The sequence below is a fragment of the Ursus arctos genome, unplaced genomic scaffold, assembly GCF_023065955.2.
Source record: "Ursus arctos isolate Adak ecotype North America unplaced genomic scaffold, UrsArc2.0 scaffold_34, whole genome shotgun sequence".
Taxonomy (NCBI): domain Eukaryota; kingdom Metazoa; phylum Chordata; class Mammalia; order Carnivora; family Ursidae; genus Ursus; species Ursus arctos.
In genome coordinates this window covers 18020909-18042442 of record NW_026623030.1, presented here as the reverse complement: position 1 = coordinate 18042442, position 21534 = coordinate 18020909, and the positions used below count along the sequence as shown (strand labels likewise).

At 49.3% G+C, this 21534-nt stretch overlaps 1 protein-coding gene across 2 annotated transcripts in view; it reads right to left on the bottom strand.

The window, feature by feature from the left end:
* NOS1 (nitric oxide synthase 1) overlaps positions 1 to 21534 on the bottom strand; it is a 174764-nt gene that overhangs the window by 41763 nt on the left and 111467 nt on the right. For both annotated transcript variants that reach the window (XM_026514576.4, XM_044389890.3), the window contains exons 4-11: positions 14602 to 14730; positions 13133 to 13278; positions 11488 to 11650; positions 10680 to 10771; positions 7832 to 7973; positions 5079 to 5218; positions 3350 to 3524; positions 18 to 119 (exon numbers count right to left, since the gene is read on the bottom strand). In XM_026514576.4, coding sequence (XP_026370361.2) covers positions 18 to 119; positions 3350 to 3524; positions 5079 to 5218; positions 7832 to 7973; positions 10680 to 10771; positions 11488 to 11650; positions 13133 to 13278; positions 14602 to 14730 — 1089 coding nt within the window. The remainder of the gene's footprint in view (positions 1 to 17; positions 120 to 3349; positions 3525 to 5078; positions 5219 to 7831; positions 7974 to 10679; positions 10772 to 11487; positions 11651 to 13132; positions 13279 to 14601; positions 14731 to 21534) is intronic.

Sequence of the window (21534 nt, the reverse complement as noted above, 5' to 3'; positions counted from 1 at the left end):
TGTGTGCCCTGTGCTACCTGGAAGCTGTAGAGAACAGCAATGTTGATTTCCACCAGCGCCTGATCCTTCCACAGGGAGGATGTCTTCCTCATATCCAAGTTCATCTTCTTGGCCACTTCCTGAAAAAGGAAGGAAACAGACTCGCAGGCTGGGCCACTGCTGGAGAGACACGGCTAGCTAGTGTCACTGATGAATTTCTTTCCTAATTAGTCAACTCATTACCAGACTGATGAACTCACTCAAAAGACTTTTCTATTGAGAACATACTGGTAGCAGAAAACCAGAGAGACTTGGGTAGCCCTTTTATTTTTGGGCTTACCTTCTAGTGAGGGAGAGAGACAGTTATTATTGTGACGAGTGCTAATCCCTAGGGAGAAAATAAGACAAGGAAAGAAGGTGAAGAGGCATGGGGTGCTGGACTGAGCCAGGACAGTCAGGGAAGACCCACTGCGGACGTGGCATTATCAGGTGAGACCCAGATGATGGGAAGAAGCAAGATACCTGCAGGTCTACGGAGGGGAGGTTCTAGGCAGAGAGAACAGCAGTGCAAAGACCCTGAGGGGGGTCAGGCTTGCACCATCTGAGATATAGAAAGGCCAGTGTATTTGAGGGGAAGGGGCAGTGAGCCAGGGGAGCTGGTGGGAAAGAGAGAGAGATAGGCAGGACTGGATCATGCCGGATCTGGGATTACATTCCAAATATCATGGAGAGGGTCTCTGGAGGGTTTTAAGCAGAAGAGTGGGTCCGGGAGTGACATCATCTGCTTTCTAGAAGGAAGACTCTCCACTGATCCTGCCCCATGCCTGGAGTAGCCCTACTTGGGATCCAGACCGTGGGGGCTTTGAGCTCAGGGAGACACCTGCCTGAGTCTATCTGACAGATAAGGAAACTGAGGCTCAGCGAGGTCCATAGAGCCATTTGGCCTTGGAGCTGGAGCCCAGGCAGCCACATAACATCCAAGCCCTGAGAGCTGCTCCCCAGCCAGCCGACTCCATCGGCAAAACTACTAGAAACAAACCAATTCCTGACATGTTACAGCTCAAGCTGAACCAGAGGCTGATGTCAGGAGTGGGGAAGACACAACAGCAAATTCATTAATTAGAGCCTTGCTTTTCCTTCCTCTGTCAATTCTAGTCACTGGTGGGAGCCCAGGTCTCATTATGGGGCTAGGAGGTGACAATTTCTCAGGTTTGGGTAAACTGCTTCCCAGCCCAGCTGTCAACATTTGCACGTAACAGCGGTCGGACTGGGAGGGCTGGCGCGGGAGCGCGTCTCATTTAAGTTACTCGGGGAGGACTCCTTGCAATCGAAATGTAAGCAGAGATCATGAAAGCAGATCTCATGTTAATTCATTCTTTGAGGCTGAGCCGTTAGGTTCTGCTGTGGTCCTTTGGCAGTGACACAGCCACAGAAAGAAAGAAATTTCCTGCTCTACATAAATACATACAAAACTTGAGTTATTTTTTGAGGGAGGAAAGTGTGTATAGCCATTAGGCTGCTATTGTTACTTCGATGCCATTACTTTGGTTACAAGAATGGAAAGCAGTTGCAGGAAAAAAAAAAAAAAAAGACTCTCTGATCTAAAAAAAAAAAAAAAAAACAAACACCCAAATGTGACTTGAGTCACGTCTATGGAAATTGCGTGACATGTCTTTTCCTTTCCTGCCAGAAGTTTTCAGAGATCAGTGACCGCCCAGTAGAATCTTCCCGGGAGCTTTGAAAAATGCCGGTATCAAGGCTCGATCCCTGAGCAATTATATCCGAATCCTGGTGAGTGGGACTCAGGCATAATAAAGTTCCCTAGGTAACTCCAGTGTGTGGCAAGGCTGAGGACCCCTGGCTTCTGTTTCCAAGCTAACACTTACGGGATTTTTAAAAAACTGAGACATTGTGGGCATATAACATTGTGTGAGTTTTAGGTATACAAATTTAAGGCTTTGGTTTCATACACTTATATATTGCAATATGATTACCACTGTTAGTTAACACCTTTATCATGTCACATAATTATTATTTCTTTTTCTGTGGTGGGAACAATTAAGATCTAGTCTCTTAGCAACTTTGAAGTTTATAATTCAGTATTGTTGACTATAATTACTCTTCTCTGCATTAGATTTCTGAACTTATTTATCTTTTTGCTGCAAGTTTGTACCCTGAAACATCTCCTCCCTAACTCCCCCACCCACCAGCCCCTGGTAACCAGCATTCCACCCTCTTTTTATGAGTCTGGCTTTTTTAGATTCCATATACAAGCAATGTCCCACAGCATTTGTCTTTCTCTGTCTGACTTATCTCACTTAGCATAACGTCTTCAAAGGTCCATCCCTGTGAACACCCATGGATTTTATTTTATTATTATTATTTTTAAAGATTTTACTTATTTGAGAGAGACAGAGAGAGAGAGAGGGAACAGACACAAGCAGGGGGAGTGGCAGAGGGAGAGGGAGAAGCAGGCTTCCCACTGAGCAGGGAGCCTGATATGGGCTCGATCCCAGGACCCCGAGATCATGACCTGAGCTGAAGGCAGATGCTTCCCCGACTGAGCCACCCAGGCGCCCCCACCCATGGATTTTTAATAACAGAAACCTAATGCTCGATTCTGAGTTCTACTCTTGCCTTATTTACTGTGTGACATCGGTCCAGTGCTTAACTTCTCTGTTTCTCATGCCTCCTTTTGAAACACAGCCTGCCACAGCAGACAGCTGTTAGGATTAACAGCTGCTGGCAAGACCACAGCTATCCTGATGCACTTGCCAGATCTGAGCTCCAGACTCTACCCGAGCAGCCTTGAGTAGATGAGGATGACTCAGCCACGGAGGGAATCAGGGCCTCCACTGAAACGCATATGCTGGCAAACCGCTTGCCAACCCTCCTACCTTGTTTTTCGGAAAAGAGGCAAGAAACGCCCCAAGTTCATGGGTCATTTTCAAACCATTCTAATAAGAGGCTGTGCAGCCAGGTGGTTAGGAACTTGGACCGTAAAGCCAGACTGAGTTCACATCCCCGCTCTGCCGCTCGCTAGCTGGGTGACCTTGAGCTTGTCACTTTAACCTCTAAAAGGCCTCAGCTTCCTCATCTGTGAAATGGGGATGATCATACCCATAGGTTGTGCTGGGGATTAAATGAGCACACCATCTATACACGGTGCTTGGATGAGGGCGTAGCCCCTCGCGGGGTAGTTCCTGCCGCGGGGGCTCTGGGATTGCCGGGGGCTTCTAAGCTCTGTTCCAGCCTCTGTTCTAACCTCTTCTAGTTTCTAAGACCCAAAGCTGAGCTACGGGGAAGGACCGCTGGGCCCACCCCCTCTGCCTCCTGCCTGCCCATCACGACAGCCAGGGAGGGACCTCACCTCCAGGATGTTGTATCGAGAGTTGTCACAGTAGTCGCGAACGCCGATCTCTGTGCCCATGTACCAGCCACTGAAGGGGCAGGCGCTGAACTCCAGGCCGCCGATCTCCAGCAGCATATTAGACACAGCGGGGAGGCCGTACCACTTCAGGCCCAGATCCTTGAACCACTCAAACCTGCGGAGAGCGACACGGCCCAGCTCACCACAGGCGGGGCAGCCGGAGTCCGGGGATGTGGAAATGCCAGCTACCTCCTGGGACTTGCTGTGTCAGAACCCGACTCCTGGGCTCCACTTCAGACCTGTGGGATCACAGGCTCCACAGCTGGGTCCCATGATACGCATTTTTAATGGTCTCCCAGGTACTGTGGAGGAACATCCAAGCCTGGGAACCACTCTGAAAGTTAATCCAGGAGGAAAGGAGTCTTGCCAAATTCCTTCCTATCTCAGGGCCTTTGCATCGCAGTTCCTTCCTCCTGGGATCTTCTCTCTTCTGTGTCTGCCCTTACCCAAACTTTAATTCTCAGCTAAAATGTTGCTTACTCTGGGAAGCCTTCCCTGATGCTCAGTAGTTTGGATCAGGCAGCTTTATGCCTCTGGGCACCATAAAATTTCTTTTGTAGTGCTTTATTGGAATTAAGTGGTTATTTGGGTCATAGTATGTGTAAGTTCTCCTTCTTGGGACCCAAAACACCATGGAGGCAGAGACCAACTGAGCTACAAAGGCTCACATAATGCCTGGCCCAGAGCAGTAATAATAAACCATGTTGAAGGAATGCATTAATGAATGTAGGCCAGGTTTCACCAGGGAGACTGGGTGAGTTTCCACATACTGGGCAGTGTCAGGAACCTCAGGACACTTGCTCCCTCTCCAGGGCTGGGACAAGGGTGAGGTAAGTCAGGCACTAGCCTTGGGTATAAAATTCAAGGGGGCTCCAACAAACCCAGGAATCAAGACCAGTACTATTTTTTATTTATGTTGTATTCTAAATTAACTCCCATGTTTTCCGAACAAAATTAATGCAAAAAAAAAATCCACAACAAACAAACCATCAAAACTTCAAATAAAGACACGTCCCACCTTGTACGTGCATGACTCACCTTGCTTGCTTCACCTGAATCTCAGCCCTGAACTGGATCCTGTCTTTATTTAAAATTTTCATATAAAAAAATTAAAATTAAATTTTGACAATTTTTTATATAAAAATCAAATTTGATAAAAAGATTGCATTAAAATAATATTTGCCTGGATTATTGAGCTTTTTGCTCCTCCCTCCCCATTCTGCCTCCAAGGTCAGCGTCTCACTATGGATTTCCTTCACTCTCAAGTGTGAATTCTGTTCATGCTGCTGGCCCAGCCCTTGCAGTTCCTTCCTGGCTCCAAATTCCTTCTGCGCTTGACCCACATCAGGTCACATCGTTTTAAACAGCTCTATTTAAAATGAGTGCCCACAACAAGATAGGAGGTGCTTCTGCTTTTCTGGAAAGCTGGGAAAAGGGCAGGTCCTGGTTGATTGCATAGGAGCAGGGTGAGGAGGGAGATTACAGTTCTGAAGAGATCGTTATCCCCTGGCTGGTTAAGGAGGACTTACTGCTTGGGGGGGGTCCACTGTGAGCAAGGACCCAAGACCCCCTTTCAGCCTCTGTCTGTGCTGGAGGGAGAGCCAGAGGGATGGGGAGAGGCAGAAAGAGGCACTGGGTGAATCCCCCCGCCCCTGCCAGTTCCTCTTACTTGGGGTGTCTGATGGGCACTTCCAACACCAGCTCTGGAGGAATCTGGAAGAGCTCGGGGTCGTTGCCGTTGGCCTGGAGCAGGAGTGGCAGGACATCGAAGCGGCCCCTTGGGGGTTTCCAGCCCTGCTGTACGCAGATCTGCAACCAGAAGTGTCCAGGTCACGCCACCGCCACTGCTGCCTTGCCCCAGACCCTCCAGACACTGGGGCAGTGCGAGGAGGGCGCAGAGATCCTGGTGCAAGCCGGCCAGCAGCACCTTCCTCTGGAGGCCCTGGGCCACGTTGTTCTTACCCACCGGGAACTCCCGGAGGGCACCAGCTGACTCGGACTGTTGTATCTGTAACACCCTTGAGCACAGGGTCTGGCACGTCCGAGGCACTCGCTCTGGAACTGTTTGCATTGGGTACCCTGGGATAGAAAGAAAACCTACCACATTTGACGAGGGTGGAATTATTAGAATTTGTGCATAAATGCATCTGTTAGAGCAGCTGTCCAGTCGAAATATAAAGCAAGCCACATAGGTAATTGAAAAATTTTTAGTAGTTATATTTAATTTTTTAAAAAAGATTTTACTTATTTATTTGAAAGAGAGAGGGACAGCAGAGAGGGAGAGTGAGAGGGAGAAGCAGACTCCCCGGTGAGCAGGGAGCCCAATGAGGGGCTTGATCCCAGAACCCTGGAATCATGACTTGAGCCGAAAGCAGACGCTTAACTGACTGAGCCACCCAGGTGCCCCTTTAGTAGCTACATTTAAAAAAGTAAAAAAAGTAAAAAAACAAAACAAAACAAAACAAAAAAACCAAACAAAAAGCAGGTGAAATAATATAAATAATATGTTCATTTTAAATAATATATTTTAATTTCAATAGTATTTGATTATTAATTACTAGTCATCATAATTATAATATTCATTATATCGATATTAACTTTTTAATATTATATCAAATAAAGTATCGATAGCAATATATTTTAATAATATATTTAACATTAAAGTTAAATATGGAATACAGTTATCCAATAAATGTAGCAAATATATAATATATAACATATAATTAAATGTATTAATCATCATTAATGTCATAATGATAAATTATTAAATATATTATTAATATTACTATAATAAGACATTTAACATAAATGTTAACACATTTATTAACTCAATAGGTGTATTAATTTTTAATAGATATAAGATTAGCCTAACATTATCTACAATATTATTTCAATATGTAATCAAGATAAAAATATTTAATGAGATATTTTCTACTCTCTGTTTTGTTCTCAGTCTTCAAGATCCGGTGTATATATCACACTTACGACACAGCTCACTTTGGATTTTTCCAGTGCCCACTAGCCACACGTGGCCAGGGACTGCCACACTGGACAGTGTAGAGAGAGTGGGTTTCAAAAGGCACAGTTATGTGGTTATGTTTGGGGTGATTCTGTGGTGTTAGTAGAGAGAGGAAGCATGACATCAGGGGCTTGGGAGAACATGTGCTGTCAGCGAGGTTTCTGGAGACAGAAGGGGAGGAAGAGGCTGTGGCGTTTCTGTCCTCCTGTGGCCAGGAGGACAAGGTCAGCCAACTCTGCAGTTAGCGCTCAGCCAAGTGGAGCCGAGAGTCTGGCTGAGTCGAAATCGGCACAGGTGCAACTCCTGGTCGCCCTGGTTACAGACCCTTCTTCTGGATAATAACATTTTAATAAGAAAAGCCACATGCAAATGAAGTCAGCAGTAATGAGGGATGGGAGCAGTGCTTGATCTTGCCAGCTCTGTCCGGAGGGGTGCCGTTTGAGGAAAGAACAGAGACGAACCTCAACTGGGGATAAGTGGGTGATAAATGAGAGGGGTGCCAGGCTGTGTGCCCGAGCTCATTCTAGGCATGGGTCTGCCCGCGGTGTCCCCTGAGGGCACAGGTGCAGTAAGCTGCTGTGCATTCCCTATGCTACCTGTCTGCGCCCGCACTGGATGGGGAGATGGTGGGGTTTGTTTTCCCGGTGGCTTTTACGAACTGACTTGGGCTGCCAGAAACTGTGGTTGTCTTGGTACGATGCAGAGACAAGCCCATCTGAAGAAGGGCTGGGTAGCTAGAACTGCGTAAACGGATGAATGAGTGATAGGAGCTTGATGGATTACCCAACTCAGAACAGGTGGTTCCTACATGTCAGCTCCTCTCCTGCTGGTGGGAGGCAGGAGATTTGGAAATGCACTTCCAGCTTTCTCTGTGCTCATTTGATGGCCTTGGATAACTCAGGGGGCTATGGTGAGACTCAGTCTACTCATCCGTGAAGTGGGACAACAGTTCCTATCATGACAGCTGGGGGAGGGAAGGGATGAAAATGACCAAATGGCCAGATGTAAGGGAACCAGCTGGACTGGGGGCAGCCAAAAGGAGCGGAGGTCTGGAGAGGAGTCAACGGTACCACACTGGCTGCTTTACCTATGAGGATAACATTGAAGTAAAAAAAGCCTGTGGATAGGGGTGCCTGGGTGGCTCAGTCATTAAGCGTCTGCCTTTGGCTCAGGGTGTGATCCCACGGTCCTGAGATAGAGCCCCGCATCGGGCTCCCTGCTCCGCTGGGAGCCTGCTTCTTCCTCTCCCACTCCCCCTGCTTGTGTTCCCTCTCTCGCTGGCTGTCTCTCTCTCTCTGTCAAATAAATAAATAAATAAAATCTTAAAAAAAAAAAAAAAAAGCCTGTGGATAAAGCCAGTTTGGGGGACTGAGAGCCCAGTGGGGGTGGGGGAGGGCACACACCTCTGTGAATTCCACATTGGCTGGGTCCCCTAGGATGGAGCCGTCAGGCTGCTTGTAGCCGGCGTAGCGGATGAGCTGAGAGTTCCAGACTCGGAAATCATGCTTGCCGTCAGTCCTCTGCGGAAATATGGTGATGGCAGACCTGTGGCAGAGAGAGGGGGACATGTGGTGTCAGGGCGGGGCTCGCACCTTGTGGACATATCGGAAAGGGTGTCACCCAGGCCACCCGGTGCGTGAGGCTCAGGGTGGATGACCTCTGTGCCAAGGTCCCCAAGGGAGCATGGAGCTGCTGTTGGAAGGGAGGGACCATGCCCTGTCCCTCCACTGGAGCACTGGTCTGAGGAAGGGTGGAGGATGGGAGGCCCCATGCCAGTCCACCGAAGAACAGAGACTGCTGCTCTAACTGGATACCCTTAAACACTCTTGACTGGGGCCAGCTTCCCAGGGGTTCTTTGGCAGCAGGTGATCTCCAGGGAAACAATGTGGCATCCTCCTTCCCTCTAAGAGCTCATCACTGATTCCCAATTCCACTCTCACTCTTATCACCATCCTTAACTTCTCGCTCCACCTGCCCACCCCCAGTACGGACGTCTACACACTTACAGCCAAGAAGAAATCTTAGTGCTTCCCTTATGCTCACATTTATTCACTTTAAAAGAAAACTGGAGATCGCCACTGGCCTCGCCTACCTAAACAGGCAACTAGGAGACCGTATACCCTTATTACGCTGCAGGAAGGTGCTGGGGTTTGTCTAGCTGGGGCCCAGCTCACTCTGCTAACGGGGAGATCAGCAACATTAGAGAGTATTTCAGGATCTGAGACTTTCTCTTTGGCATCATCGGCAGGATTAAAAACAACTGAAAGGAGAATGACTTCTTCGCGACGTGGTTCAATGTGATCTCATTCCAGGAGCTCTGGCCACCCCAGCTCATCAGTGGCGTCTGTGGACTCAATCCCAGGCTATGGGAGCCACCACCCAGGCTTGTGTCCATATGACGATCACAAGGCAGGTCCAGCCCATGGCTTGCAGATCTTCTCCTCTACACATTCTGCCCCTGGAACTTGGCCCTGCTGCCCATCCCGGCAGGAATCCCTCTCCGCTGTCATGTACCCAAATTCAAGTCCCGACTCAGACTCCCTTCCTCCACAAACCATCTCCTGTCTCCTGTTCCTAGGGCCACCTTCTTTCTGAGCACGTGTGGGTCTTACCGTGTGCATAAGACTGCATCACATTTAATACTGCAGGGACGGTGCACTGCACGGGGTGGGGGGTGAGTCTGGAACGAGGGCTGAAGGTAGGAGTCACAGAGAGCCAACAGTGCTCTGAACAACCTCCTAGCAAAGGCGCCATATTGGAGACGAACACAGAATGAGTCAAACTGTCGGCGTTCCCTTCGGCGGTAAAACACTTTGCCGTTTCTTTGGTTGAGCACCAGATAAAGGGTGTTTGTGGAACATATATATTTTAAAAAGCATGTTTAGAAACACCAGAATCACACACAGCGGGTGGAATGCCTACTCGATGTGCGGGAACCGAGACCAACAGAAGAAACGGAACACATTTATGTCCCCTAAACATAATTTCGCCGAACAGCAAATTGAACGCCTTACATCTCTCTCCCCCTCCCTTCTTCTCCCTTGCCTGCCTTCCTCTGCTATGTTTAGATTATTTCTATGTATGCTACACATTCTCTGATGGCCTTCTTACCACGTCCAGATGTGTGGTTGTAAAAAAAAAAAAAAATCAGCTAAATATTTTAAGAGAAGATCTCAAGAACCCTCCCCCACCAATTGATAACTGAAAAAAGGGGAGGTGCACTGCCTGGCTTTTGGTGACTCCCCCCTCCCCCATATTGCCTTGTAATAGTACCATTTAGAAATGACCAGAATAGCCCATAATCTCCTTGAGGGCTGAGACCTTGACTGGGTCCTCCTTTGACGCTCAAGATATCCAGGAGCGTTCTCTAATGCTCTCCGAGGGGTGAGGGCTTTGAGGAAAAGATGGAAAGACCAATGCCCCCAAGCAGGCTCTGGGCTTATATTACAGGCCCCTTCCCTACTGGTGGGCTCAGCTGGAGCAGCGTTTCCTTCTCAAGGAAGGGACACGGCCAAGAAAACCCACGCTTAATACAGACAAGCCACTGTGGGGTTGAGCTCAGTGCAGCCTGGGGCTTGTGGGAAGGAATCTCCCCGCCATGGCCCCACCGTGGGGCTGGTTCTCAGCCGCTGGCACCAGATGTCGGGGTAGGACCGATGGCACAGGATTGACAAGTAGAACTGCTCAGCTGTTCCCTTGCAGCTGCAACTTGCTAGCAGGGAGCCACCAGCCCACATCGGTGCCTCCCGGCCTTGGCCTGCTCCCCAGGGCTTTGTTCTTTGTGCGGGGCAAGAGGAGTCCGAGGTGTGGCTTGGCTTGGTGGAGCCTGAAGGAGGGAGCGGTGCCCACAGCGGCAGGAAGAGACATTGTCTTTTAAACCCAGGGAAATTCTAAGGCGCCTCCAGGCCACACAGCAGGAACTGGTACAAGCAGGTCACCGCTGGCACTGGGATTTTCTGAGTCCTGGGAATGGGACACACCCCTTCCTGCCCCACCCCCCAACGGGTGATATTGCACAGTGGGTTGAACATGATTTTGGCCGCTGCAGCTTTGCAAATCATGCAAGAGTCTGTTTCTCCCAGAACAGACAGGACAGGGCAGGTGGAACAAAGCAGCTAGGCCACCTCTCCCAGTGGGGCGCCTCTCCCAGAGAGGCGAGGGGGAGCATTTCCTTGGCAGGTGAGCCAACTCCGGACCCAAGGGTCAGGGCTGGGGGACATTAGACTCCCTCCCGCAAGCGGGCAGGCTCACCTGAGGTTCCCTTTGTTGGTGGCGTACTTGATGTGGTTGCAGATGTAGTTGAACATCCCGTGAGCCGTGGTGCAGTCTCGGGCATCGAACACCTGCCAGGGGTACATGGTGAGAACGGGTGCCTCCTCCTTCCCTCCTCGGCTCCCCCAGTGCGGCCTTCCCAGGGGAGGAGAACCCGTTGCCCCACTCGGGGAGCGAGCACTCCTCTAATGAGACCTGGGCTGGGTTTTATAGTTATTTTTCGGTTTTTGTTTTTTCTACCCTAATAACCACAGTCAATCAAACCAGGAAAAATCCCCCGAAAGCAGGCATGGTGTGTAGGTGCATGCAGTTGCAGGATGATGAGTAAAGGAGAGACTTTAGTGGGCTGGATGTATTTCCTGCTAGGTTACTAGGGGTCAGGGATTTAACAACAAAACAAATAATCAAACAAAACCCCCTTGAACTTGATAACTATGCTATTTCCAACTTCAAACTACTCCCCAGGGACACAGAATCTAATGCTTTCAGGGAAGAGGCAGATAATATAAATAAGCAAAGAGAGTAGGTGGAAGACAAAAGGGAGTGGTGGGGTCTGGGGTAAACTGGACAGCATAAACCTTACCAAGAGACACGTAAGTTCCTTTTTAAATGGCACTGTGTTGGCTCAATGAGACATGACTATAAGGCAGATTCAGTCATGATCTGAGCATCAGGGACCCCATGACCGCCATCTGATATCTCACCATGCCATCCAGGCGCCCTTGGAAAGAACTGCCCCTTTGTAAAGCTCATCCCTCCCCACCCACCAAAGAGCCTCACCGCCTACCTGCAGCTTGGACCACTGGATCCTGCCAACGCAGCGGGAGGCATTCCGCCAGGCGTGCTTCGCCCCGTAGATGAGCTCTGTGTCTTTGAGCTGGTAGGTGCCTGTGGCCTCGATCTCTTTGTTGACTTCTTCCAGCCTCTCTGTGTGGGCTTTGGAGCCAAATCTGAGTGAGGAAGGACAGGACACGGGAGTGCTACCTTTTCTCCTGAATTAGGGGTCTGTGGAAAGAGCGAGCCATTCCAAGAGGGCAGAAGCCACAGCAAGTCCGAGTTGGTATGTGGACAATAGTTCAAGCATAAGCAGACTGCGAACTCGAATGCCCACAAAGGCCCAGTTAGTGACTGAACTAGCATGGTGGGGACCGTGGCCAATGGGAGAGCCTGTCCCTGGTTCAAAGGGGGCAGCTAGTACTCTGTTCCTGCCAGTTGTCACCTGGTAAGAATGGGGGCCCAGGGATGCCAGGTCTCTTTTCAAGAGAAACTGGAAATCTGATTTTTATTTTAATGTTCTATATCTATTGATTTATTTTTTAAGATTTTAAGTAATCTCTACAGCCAATGCAGGGCTCGAACTCACTACCCCGAGATCGAGTCATATGGAAATCTGATTTTTAAAGAGAACTCTTCTAATTTTTAAATGATGACAAGAAATTCAATTTTTAAAAGTTGAAAATATTATGAAACATTTCGGGCTTACAAAAAGGTATTGAGAAGAATATAATGAACTCCCAGGGCTAAGAAACAGTAAATGAGAAATGATATTATAGTTCTTTGGGGATTATGTTTTCTTCCCAGAAGTGTCTCATGCTTTGCTTTCTTTTTTTTTTTTTTTTTAAGATTTATTTATTTATTTCAGAAAGAAAGAGAGAGCAAGTGGGAGGAGGGACAGAGGGAGAGAGAATCCCAAGCACACTCTATGCTGAGCACAGAGCCTGATGTGGGGCTCGATCTCATGACCCCAAGGTCATGACCTGAGCAAAAATCAGGAGTCCGTCGCTTAACTGACTGAGCCACCCAGGGTGCCCCATGTCATGCTTTTCTTCATGTATTTGTCACATGTGTAAATATTCCCTAAATCATGTACAGTATTACTCTGTATGTTTTAAAAGTCTATATAAATGGTGCTACCCTGAATGTATTCTTTTACAAATTTATCCCTTTTTTTCCTTTTGCATAGTTATTGGCAAGCTTCGTTCCCATGAATGTGCTGAGTGCTAACTCACTCATTTTCTGTAGCTGTATGATATTCCACGACTTTGAAAATACCACGACTTACTTATAGAATTTCCTGTTAAGGGAGCTGAGGGGTTCCAGTTGGCTCTTTGATTTTAATTTTTTCCCCCTATTATAACAATGTGTCTGAATATTTTTAAGTATGTCTTCTGGTGAACAGTATGACAGTTTCTTTGGTGTAGTGTGCCAGACACGGAAATGCTTGTAATGTTTCAAATTTAAACAACACTTTGCAGGACAAACAAAGACGTTTCTGGGGGCCAGATTCGGCCCTTGGGCCACCAGTTTTCAACCTGTGTGTTTGGAGGGCAGTGCCCTCATGCTTAGGTCTTGGTTCAACTGTTGCAGAGTTGGAGCTGAAGGCTTTGTCCCGGTACTCGGTAATTCACGCTGGGTCCCCAGAGGCAACATACCTTTTAATTGACGAGTAGTACTGATCAATGAACTCTTTGGCAAGAGGGAAGAGCTGTTCTTTTGTGCGGACATCTTCAGGCCTTCGTATTTGCTGAGAAGGGAGCATGATGGAGCCCATACAGATGTGCTCGGTGCAGCCCGTTTCCTGGAGGGAAAAGAGAGGGTTAGAGGACACTTGGTTTTAGCACAAGTGGGGGTGTGGACCTGGATCTGACATGTGTGGTGGCGTTTATCTGGTCTTTAATTCCCAAATGGGATTTCTCAAGTACCAGCTTCAAATCATTGTAGGATGTGGTCATCAGTCAAGGTGAGGATTGACAGGCAGTGTTTTAAGGTTCTGAAAGTGTTTGCTCTACTCAACTAGGGGAAGAGGGGCTTTCTGACTGGCACTCCCTGGGAATCAGAGTCATTGGTACTGAATCCCCCAATATTTTTGTGATCCCGTGTTGATCAAGAAGCAGCTTGTTGAGTGGTTGTAGTAGTTCGCTTGAATGCATCTCTGGGACGTTGACTGCAAAAAAGTAGCCCCAATTTCTCTCTTCCCTATATTCACACCCTTTGCAATGTGACTTTATAGCAATTCTCATCAAGAGGTGGAGACTAAACCCACTTCCCTTGAATGTGAGTTGGTTTTGGCCAATAGAAAATGGCAGAAGTGAGGCTGTGCCCATCCCATGCCTAGGCCTCAAGAGATCTTCCACGCTTCTGGTCATTCTCTCTGAAAACCTGACAACCACCATGTGAACAAGGCCCAGTTAGCTTGCTGGAGGATGAGAGACCACATGAAACAGAGTTGTGAGTTATTCCAGCCAAGGCCATCCTAGACCAGCCCACCCACAGCTGACCCTTCCGATGACTGCAGATGCTTGAGATCAACTGAGACCAGCAGGACCACTGAGCCAATCTCTGCACTTTTGAAAAATAGTAAGTGATTGTTGTTTTTAAGCCACTGAATTTCGGGGATGTTTGTTACATAGCAATAGCTAACTGATACGTTTTTCCAAGAGGTTCATTTTTAACAAAAATGTAAAGCAACATGTTGATTGGCTGGCTGTTAAAAATATGATATAAAAGTTTAGCCAAAACACAGTGAAAGCAAGGAAGGGCTTGTTCAATACTTCATCAGTGGTCAGGCTGTGAGAGACAGAGAAAATGTGTTCAGAACCAGCAACTCCTCAACTTGGATTGGATTCTTTTGGGTTCAAGGTACACAAATAAAAAGTATTTCCATGAGTGAGTAAGTATCCACTAGCAGTTCTCAAATGGGAGTGGATTTCCCACCCAGGGGACACTGAGTAATATCTGGAGACATTTTGGTTGTCATGACTTCAGGGGGCAACTGACATCTCATGGGGACAGGCCAGGAGTGAGGCTACACACCCCACAGTGCGTAGGGCTGTCCCCACAACAAAGACTTAGCCAACGCCAAACGTGGTTAGTGTGGTCTACATCCTGCTGGGATACTCACCAGTGTGCTCTTAAGGTGAAGGGTGTCGGTGAGAACCACGTCGGTCTCCCAGTTCTTGACTTTAAGAAAGCGGGGGCACTTGGAGGGGCTGCCATTCTTTGTGGGAGACTGTTTTCCCGAGGCAGGGGGCTGGAGGAGAGAAGGAAGGATGGGACATTAGACAGGGTCCCGAGGGCACTGGAAAACTGTCTCCACTGGGATAGGGAGAAGAGTTGCTCTTCCTGGAATCTTCCAGAGTCACCAAGTATCTGCACAGACAGAAGGACTCATTCTCCCAGGATGACACGTGCAAGGTGGCTGGGAACCTGGTCCTTCCGCCTGTGCAGGAGGCACTGTGGAAAAGTCTTTGGGGTTCTGTTCTGCACGGAGGGACTCAAAGGCAGCCTCTCTGGTGTCTAATACAGGTCCTAGCATATAGCAGGGACTCACTGAATGTTTGTTGAATGAGTGAATGACCAAGGGATGCTGTCAGCCTCTCTGCGTGGTACCAGCTTTCAGGCCTGAGGAATCAAACCTGAAGCTAGGTCAAGTTCCTTGGATGTCTGCGCTTTCCTGCTACAGAGCAAACTCACTACTTCTGGTGAGTACTGGGAAAACAGAAAAGATTAAATTAGAAAGTTTTGAAACATAGAATATTTCCCCCAAATTTCAGGTTTCTGCCTCTCAAAAATGCAAAGTGTGTCTCTGCCTCAGGGCCTTTGCACTGACTGGTCCCTCTGTGCTGAACACCCCATTTGTCTTCACTTCCATACACAAAATGCCCAGTCGGTGGTGGGGGTTAAGTCCTGGGCTCATCAATGTTGGCCCGTCCATTTTAGACCTCATTAATAAGGATTACATTCTGTCTTGGGTGTTTCTGAGTAATTGTGACCTGTCTATGCATCAGACAAGCATCAGTCAGTCAGCAACTGGAAGGGAGAGGCAACAGGCACACCCTGCCGCGTCAGCTGAGTGAGAGAAGAAAGACAAGCCATTGTTGAGTGACACTCATGCCAAAGAATGGAGCACTGGACAGTGACCTTGTGGCAGGGCATTCACACGCTCAACTGGTATTTATTGAGCACCTACTGTATGCTAGACACTGGTAGGCACTGGGGACACTGTAGTGAACAAGACAGAGAGTGCCCTGGCCCTTCTGGGACACTGATGGGAGAGAAGTGGAGATAAATCATAAGTAAGTCCATACGTGAATGATAGAATATCAGTTGGTGATAAGGATATATGACGATGAGGGGAGAAAGGCAAGTGCAAAGGCCCTGAGGTAGGGATAAGCTTCAAAGGATCAGCAAGGAGGCCAGTGTGGCTGGGGTGTAGGAGTGGTTACTGCAAGGAGATGAAGTCAGACAGCAGGCAGGGTCCTCACCTCATCGGCTTGGAAGAACTCAGGCGGGTGAGGAAGCTATGAATTACAATTAAGTGGGCTGAGTCTGGGAAAGAAATCATTGATTATGCTGAAGGGCTAATACTGAAAACTGGCATTCAAGAAGCACTTACTACATGCCAAGCAAAATCTTATCATGCCCATTTTACAGATGAGGAAACTGAGGCACAGAGAGGTTAACTAGGTTGTCCAAGGTCACACAGCTAGTACACTGGAGCCAGGGGTCAAATCCTGGCAGTCTGCCCTTCAAACCATGTTTTAACTTAACTGCTGGACTCTCCTGCCTCTTGGCCATTATGCATAATTCATGCATTCGTTTATTCATTCAACATGTGTTTACTGAGTATCTCCTATGTTCCAAGCAAGGTTGCAAGGGCCAGGGCTAGAGTGACAAACTAGACAGATGTGATCTCTGCCGTCATGGAGTTCACAGTGCATTGTGGGAGTGGGCGGAGGGATGATAGGTTTATGATCATTATAGTCGGTGCAATGGGGGCTATAACATGGGATGTTGGTGGTGTATAAAGGACTGTGGAAGCACACAGGAGAGGCATCTAACCCAGAGCTTTTGACTTCTAAGTCGAGACCTGAAGGACAAGCAGGTGTTAATCAGGCATAGAAAGAAGAGTAAAGTCTTGTAGGCAGAAAGACCAGCTTATGCAAAGGTCCTGAGGTGAGAGGCGTATCATAGCCTCCAGAACCATGCAAGTGACAGCAGAGAACAAATGGAAGGTGCCATGACTCATGATCTTCCACACCTCCCTGTCGTGGCCAGATCCAGTCAGCCCAGTGGTTCCCATCTCAGTGCTGGGCATCGCCATCCATCCGCCTGGGCAAGCCATGGTGGAAGCTATGCTGGATGTTGTTCTCTTTGTCCCCTGCACCTGATCTGTCCCCAGGTCCCACCAATTTAGCTTCTAAATAGCTCTAGGATCCACCCCCTCCTCGTTCTCCCCATCTAACTGGCCAGCACCCCAGCCGGGTCAACATCATCTCTCCTTGGGTGAATGCAATCCCTTCCTAAACGTTAGCCATCACATACGGCTGCAGGGCTTCTAATCCGCACCAGTAGGTTACAGAACTCTAATCTATACAGTCATCTTAGTACACCTGTTAGTCCTATCAGTACTGCCGTTGCCACAAGTATGACCACAGTCTATGTATGATCACGCCAGGAGCAGGAGAAGGATGTGGAAGCGTTCTTCCCTTCACTTCCCTTTGTACTTTCCGCCCGCTAAGCTCCGAGTTATCTTCCTTCTGTCCCCTTGTGAAGCCACGTACAGACAGCTCCATTTCCTTTGAAGGCCTGGCCAGACAGCCCCACGCTTCTGTAAGACCTGTCTTCACTATGGTCTCTTCCAGCAGACAAGCAGGTGATGGAAGTCACATCTTTGGGCAAGACTTGGTAGCGACAAATTCTTCCAACTGTGCCAACAGCCTGCAGCCACGAGAACCAAAAAATCTGACCTTGCCCTCTTAGAAGGCCCCAGCATCCTCCCTGAACACTGAGCATCACTCAGCCAGTTTGCAAACCATCCACAGGGACGCCCTAAAGGCTGGGGAGCTGCTGGAATCCCAGACGGGGGGAGGGTAACAGATGCAGTGCCGGTGCTGGGGTCAGGCCTGGGACCCGTGGAGGGGGTGGGAGGGAAGGTGGGTGGGGAGCACCGTGAGGTGGAAGGAGGTGTGGGGTGCGGCTGGGGGGTGGGCAGCCAGCAGCCTCCGTTGGCAGGGTGTGGCGGGAGTGAGGTAACAGGCATAATCAAAGAGGCCATCTGTTGAGGGTCCAGATGTGTGAGGGATGGTCACCACGAGCCAAGAAACTGGGGGCCCGGACGTGAGCCGTGCCTCTCCACCCTGGGCTGTGTTGAACTGCACACTTGAAACCAGGCATTAGCAGGCCCCTGGCAGGGCTGCTGTACTTGGGGCTTTGATGTTTTAATTAGCCAGCAGTAATATTAGATGACTCAGGAGGGGACAAATGGGGAGATTAATATAGCAGTCAGGGGCCCTGCATGGGGGATGCAAATGACTTTTCTGAGTGGGGACAGAAATGTTCTCGTTAAACATGCAGATTAGGGGCACTTGTGAGTTATTAAGCTGGGGACAGGGCACAAGTGGGCTTTGGACAGCAGCTACACGTGCCCTTTTCTGCATTTGTGTCTGGGGGTGGTGAGTGGAAGCTTTTCAGGTGGCAGGAGACATTGGCTAGATCTCCGTGGGCTCTGTGGGAGGGCTGTCTGGGATGTTTGCTCCTAAGTGGGGACAGGAGGCTCTGAACTTCTGGGCATTTCAAAGGCTCTGTCAACACCCCTTTGCTTTTGGAGCCTGCAGGGGCCCTGAAGAAATGGAAGGCAATGGTCCTGCAGCCCGAGGAGAGATAGTAAGGCGAGGTCCCATCAGCCCGGAGCCCTGAGCTAGGAATTCAGCTGTACGGGCACCCTGACACCTTGTTTCCTTCTGCCTTCTCCTTCTCCGTCTCCTTCAACAAATACCTATTGAGCACCTACTGTGTACCGGGGACTCGTGTTCTCGGCCCGACAGTGGTCCCCACTCTCATCCCACAATCGGGGGAAGCCTCGTACAGCTGCGTGCAGGGGTCTGCAAACTGCAGCCCGTGGGCCAAACCCGGTCTGCTGCCTGCTTCTATACAGCCCACGAGCTAAGAATGGTTTTTCCATTTTCAGCCCGTTGAATAAAAATATCAAGAGAAGAGTAATGTTTCATGACACATACAAGTTATAGGAAGTTCAAATTTCAGTGTCCTTAAATAAAGTTTTATTGGCACACGGCCACACTCATTTGTTCTTTTTTTTTTTTTTAAGATTTTATTTATTTATTTGAGAGAGACAGTGAGAGACAGAGAGATCATGAGCAGTGGGGAGGGGTAGAGGGAGAAGCAGACTCCCCACTGAGCAGGGAGCCTGATGTGGGACTCGATCCCAGGACCCCAGGGTCATGACCTGAGCCGAAGGCAGACGCTTCACCGACGGAACCACCCAGGCGCCCCACACTCAGGTGTTCTTGTATTGGCTGTGGGGGCTTTCGTGATAGAACAGCAGGGCGGGGTCGTATGGAGACCGAGATCGTATGGCCCACACAGCCAAAAATGTCTCCTACCATTCCCCCTACAGAAAAATCTGTAGACTCTTGAGCCAAAGAATCGACTTCCAGTGGCTGAACACTTAAGTTATGTTCTTATGTCTCCATTTGCTTAAACAGTGCTGCATCAGAGATCTTTCCCGATCGTCCTTTAAAACAGCCCCCTACCCTTGATAATTCTCCACTCCCTTATCACGATTTATTTTTCTTCAAGGCACTTTTCACTCCCTGCAACTTGCGAGTGTCTATGTATCCGCGTGTGTGTATGTCTCTGTGTCTTATAGATCTGTGTGTATATGATGTCCAAAGATATTTAGATACAGATATATCCGGCCCCAGACCAGCGTCCAGCACATAGTACATACTCACCAAATACCTGAGGTTTGCCACGGACTGAGCTGTGTCCCTCTGGACTTCATACGTTAAAGCCCTAACCTATTGGAGACAGGACCTCCGGAAGAAATTTAGATGAAAGGAGGCCACAGAAGGGGCGCCTGGGTGGTTCCGTCGGTGAAGCGTCTGCCTTTGGCTCAGGTCATGATCCTGGGGTCCTGAGATCGAGCCCCACCTCGGGCTCCCTGCTCAGTGGGGAGTTTGCTTTTCCCTTTCCCTCTGCTCCTTCCCCTACTTGCGCTCTCTCTCTCATGCTCTCTTCAATAAATAAATAAAATCTTAAAAAAAAAAGAGGCCATAAGAGTAGGACCTAATCTGATAGGATTGGTGGCCTTATAAGAAGAAGAGAAACCTCTCTCTCTCTTCTTCTCCCTCCACGCACACACAGAAAGGCAGAGCAAGGACACAGTGAAGGTGGCCGTCTCCACGCCAGGAGGGGAGCCCTCCCCCGACAAGACCATGCTGGCGTCCTGCCCTCGAACTGCTGGCCTCCAGAACTATGAGAAGTAACTTTCTATGTCTAAGCCACCCAGCCTGCGGTATTTTGTGATGGCAGTCCAAGCCGATGAACACAAGGTCTAAATGCATTTCAAAACTGCAGAGTCCCTGGAATGCTAAGCCAAAGGCTTTTGTCTTGGTTTTGTAGAGAACGGGGGACACCTGAAGCTGCCTGATGGAGGGGGGAGCTTCTCAAAGCTAAGGTTTAAGACACATGACTGCAGGGTTGCAGGAGGGAGAGGGTGAGGGCAGAGAGACCCGTGGAGGGGTGGGGGGCGGCTGCTGGCACAGTGCAGGTGGGAAGCCGGGAGGGTGGAGCACAGCTGCAGCAGCTGCGGTTGGGTGGGAGGAGCTGGAGAGTGGGGTGCCAGAAGTAGAACAGACAGCCCGGGGGTGGGAGAGGGTGGGAGGGCAAGGGACAAAGTCAACACTGACTCGGAGGCTTCCTCGTGAGTGGGAGGCCGGCGAGCCTCCTAGCAGAAGTTGGGGAGTCAGGAGCAGAAGTGTCAGGAAGGTGGAGGGAGGGGGGGCTTTAAGGCAGGAAGATAGACACAAGACATCAGCATTGGAAAGATCTAGAAACAGAAGCCAAGCACCTTGCCTGTCCCCAATTACGGGCTGTCACAGTCAGGAGCCTCACCGTGGAACGGGGACAAGTGCTTGACAGCAGGGAGGGAGGCCCCCTGGGAGACACAACATTTTAGGAACCGTTATGGGCCGAACGGTGTCCCTCCCAAATTCATATGCTGGTGTCCTAACCCCCAGCACCTCAGAATAGGGCCTTATTTGGAGTCTTAAGTGAGGTAATTAAGTTAAAATGAGGTCTTTTGGGTGGGCCCTAGTCCAATATGACTGGTGCCCTTATAAAAAGGGGAAATTTCGAGACAGATACACACACCGGGAGAAGGCCGTGTGAACCCAAGGACGCCAGCCACAAGCCAAGGAGAGATCCCTGGAGAGGACTCTCCCTCACGGCCCTCAGAAGGAACCAACCTGCCAACACCTTGATTTCAGCAGATCTCCAGGCTCCAGAACGTTTCTGTTGTTTAAACCACTCAGCCTGTAATGCTTTGTTACAACAGCCTAGGAAATCATCCAGGAGCTAAAGCCGAGACCTGTACGAGGCAAGTAGCTTCTGACTCTTTGACTACTGTGCCAGGGACAGCTTCTCCCCTCTAGGCCTGCAGCGGCCTGCCCCGCTTGGCTGGTCCTAAAATGAGGGCAGGCTCCTGGGGCTGAGCGGGGCACACGCCAGCCACCCCAGGGGCCGGACCCACACACCGGGCCCTCCGCTGCAGCCCCAAGCAGCACTACTCCAGCTGGGGGCAGCGGGTGTAACCTGGTTGTGAGCTGTGGCGGACCAGGGTCCAGGACTGCAGACCCGTAAACCAGCAGGTATGTACCCAACTGTGTGATGAAAAAACCGCTACTTATAAAACTTAACCAACTGTGTTTAGCACCTTAAGTACAATTTCCTAGTAGTGTCTTCAAAGCATTATTTCTGAAGCAATTCATTCTTAATAGTAACTCCAAGGAAGCTCGAAATCATGGATTCTCTG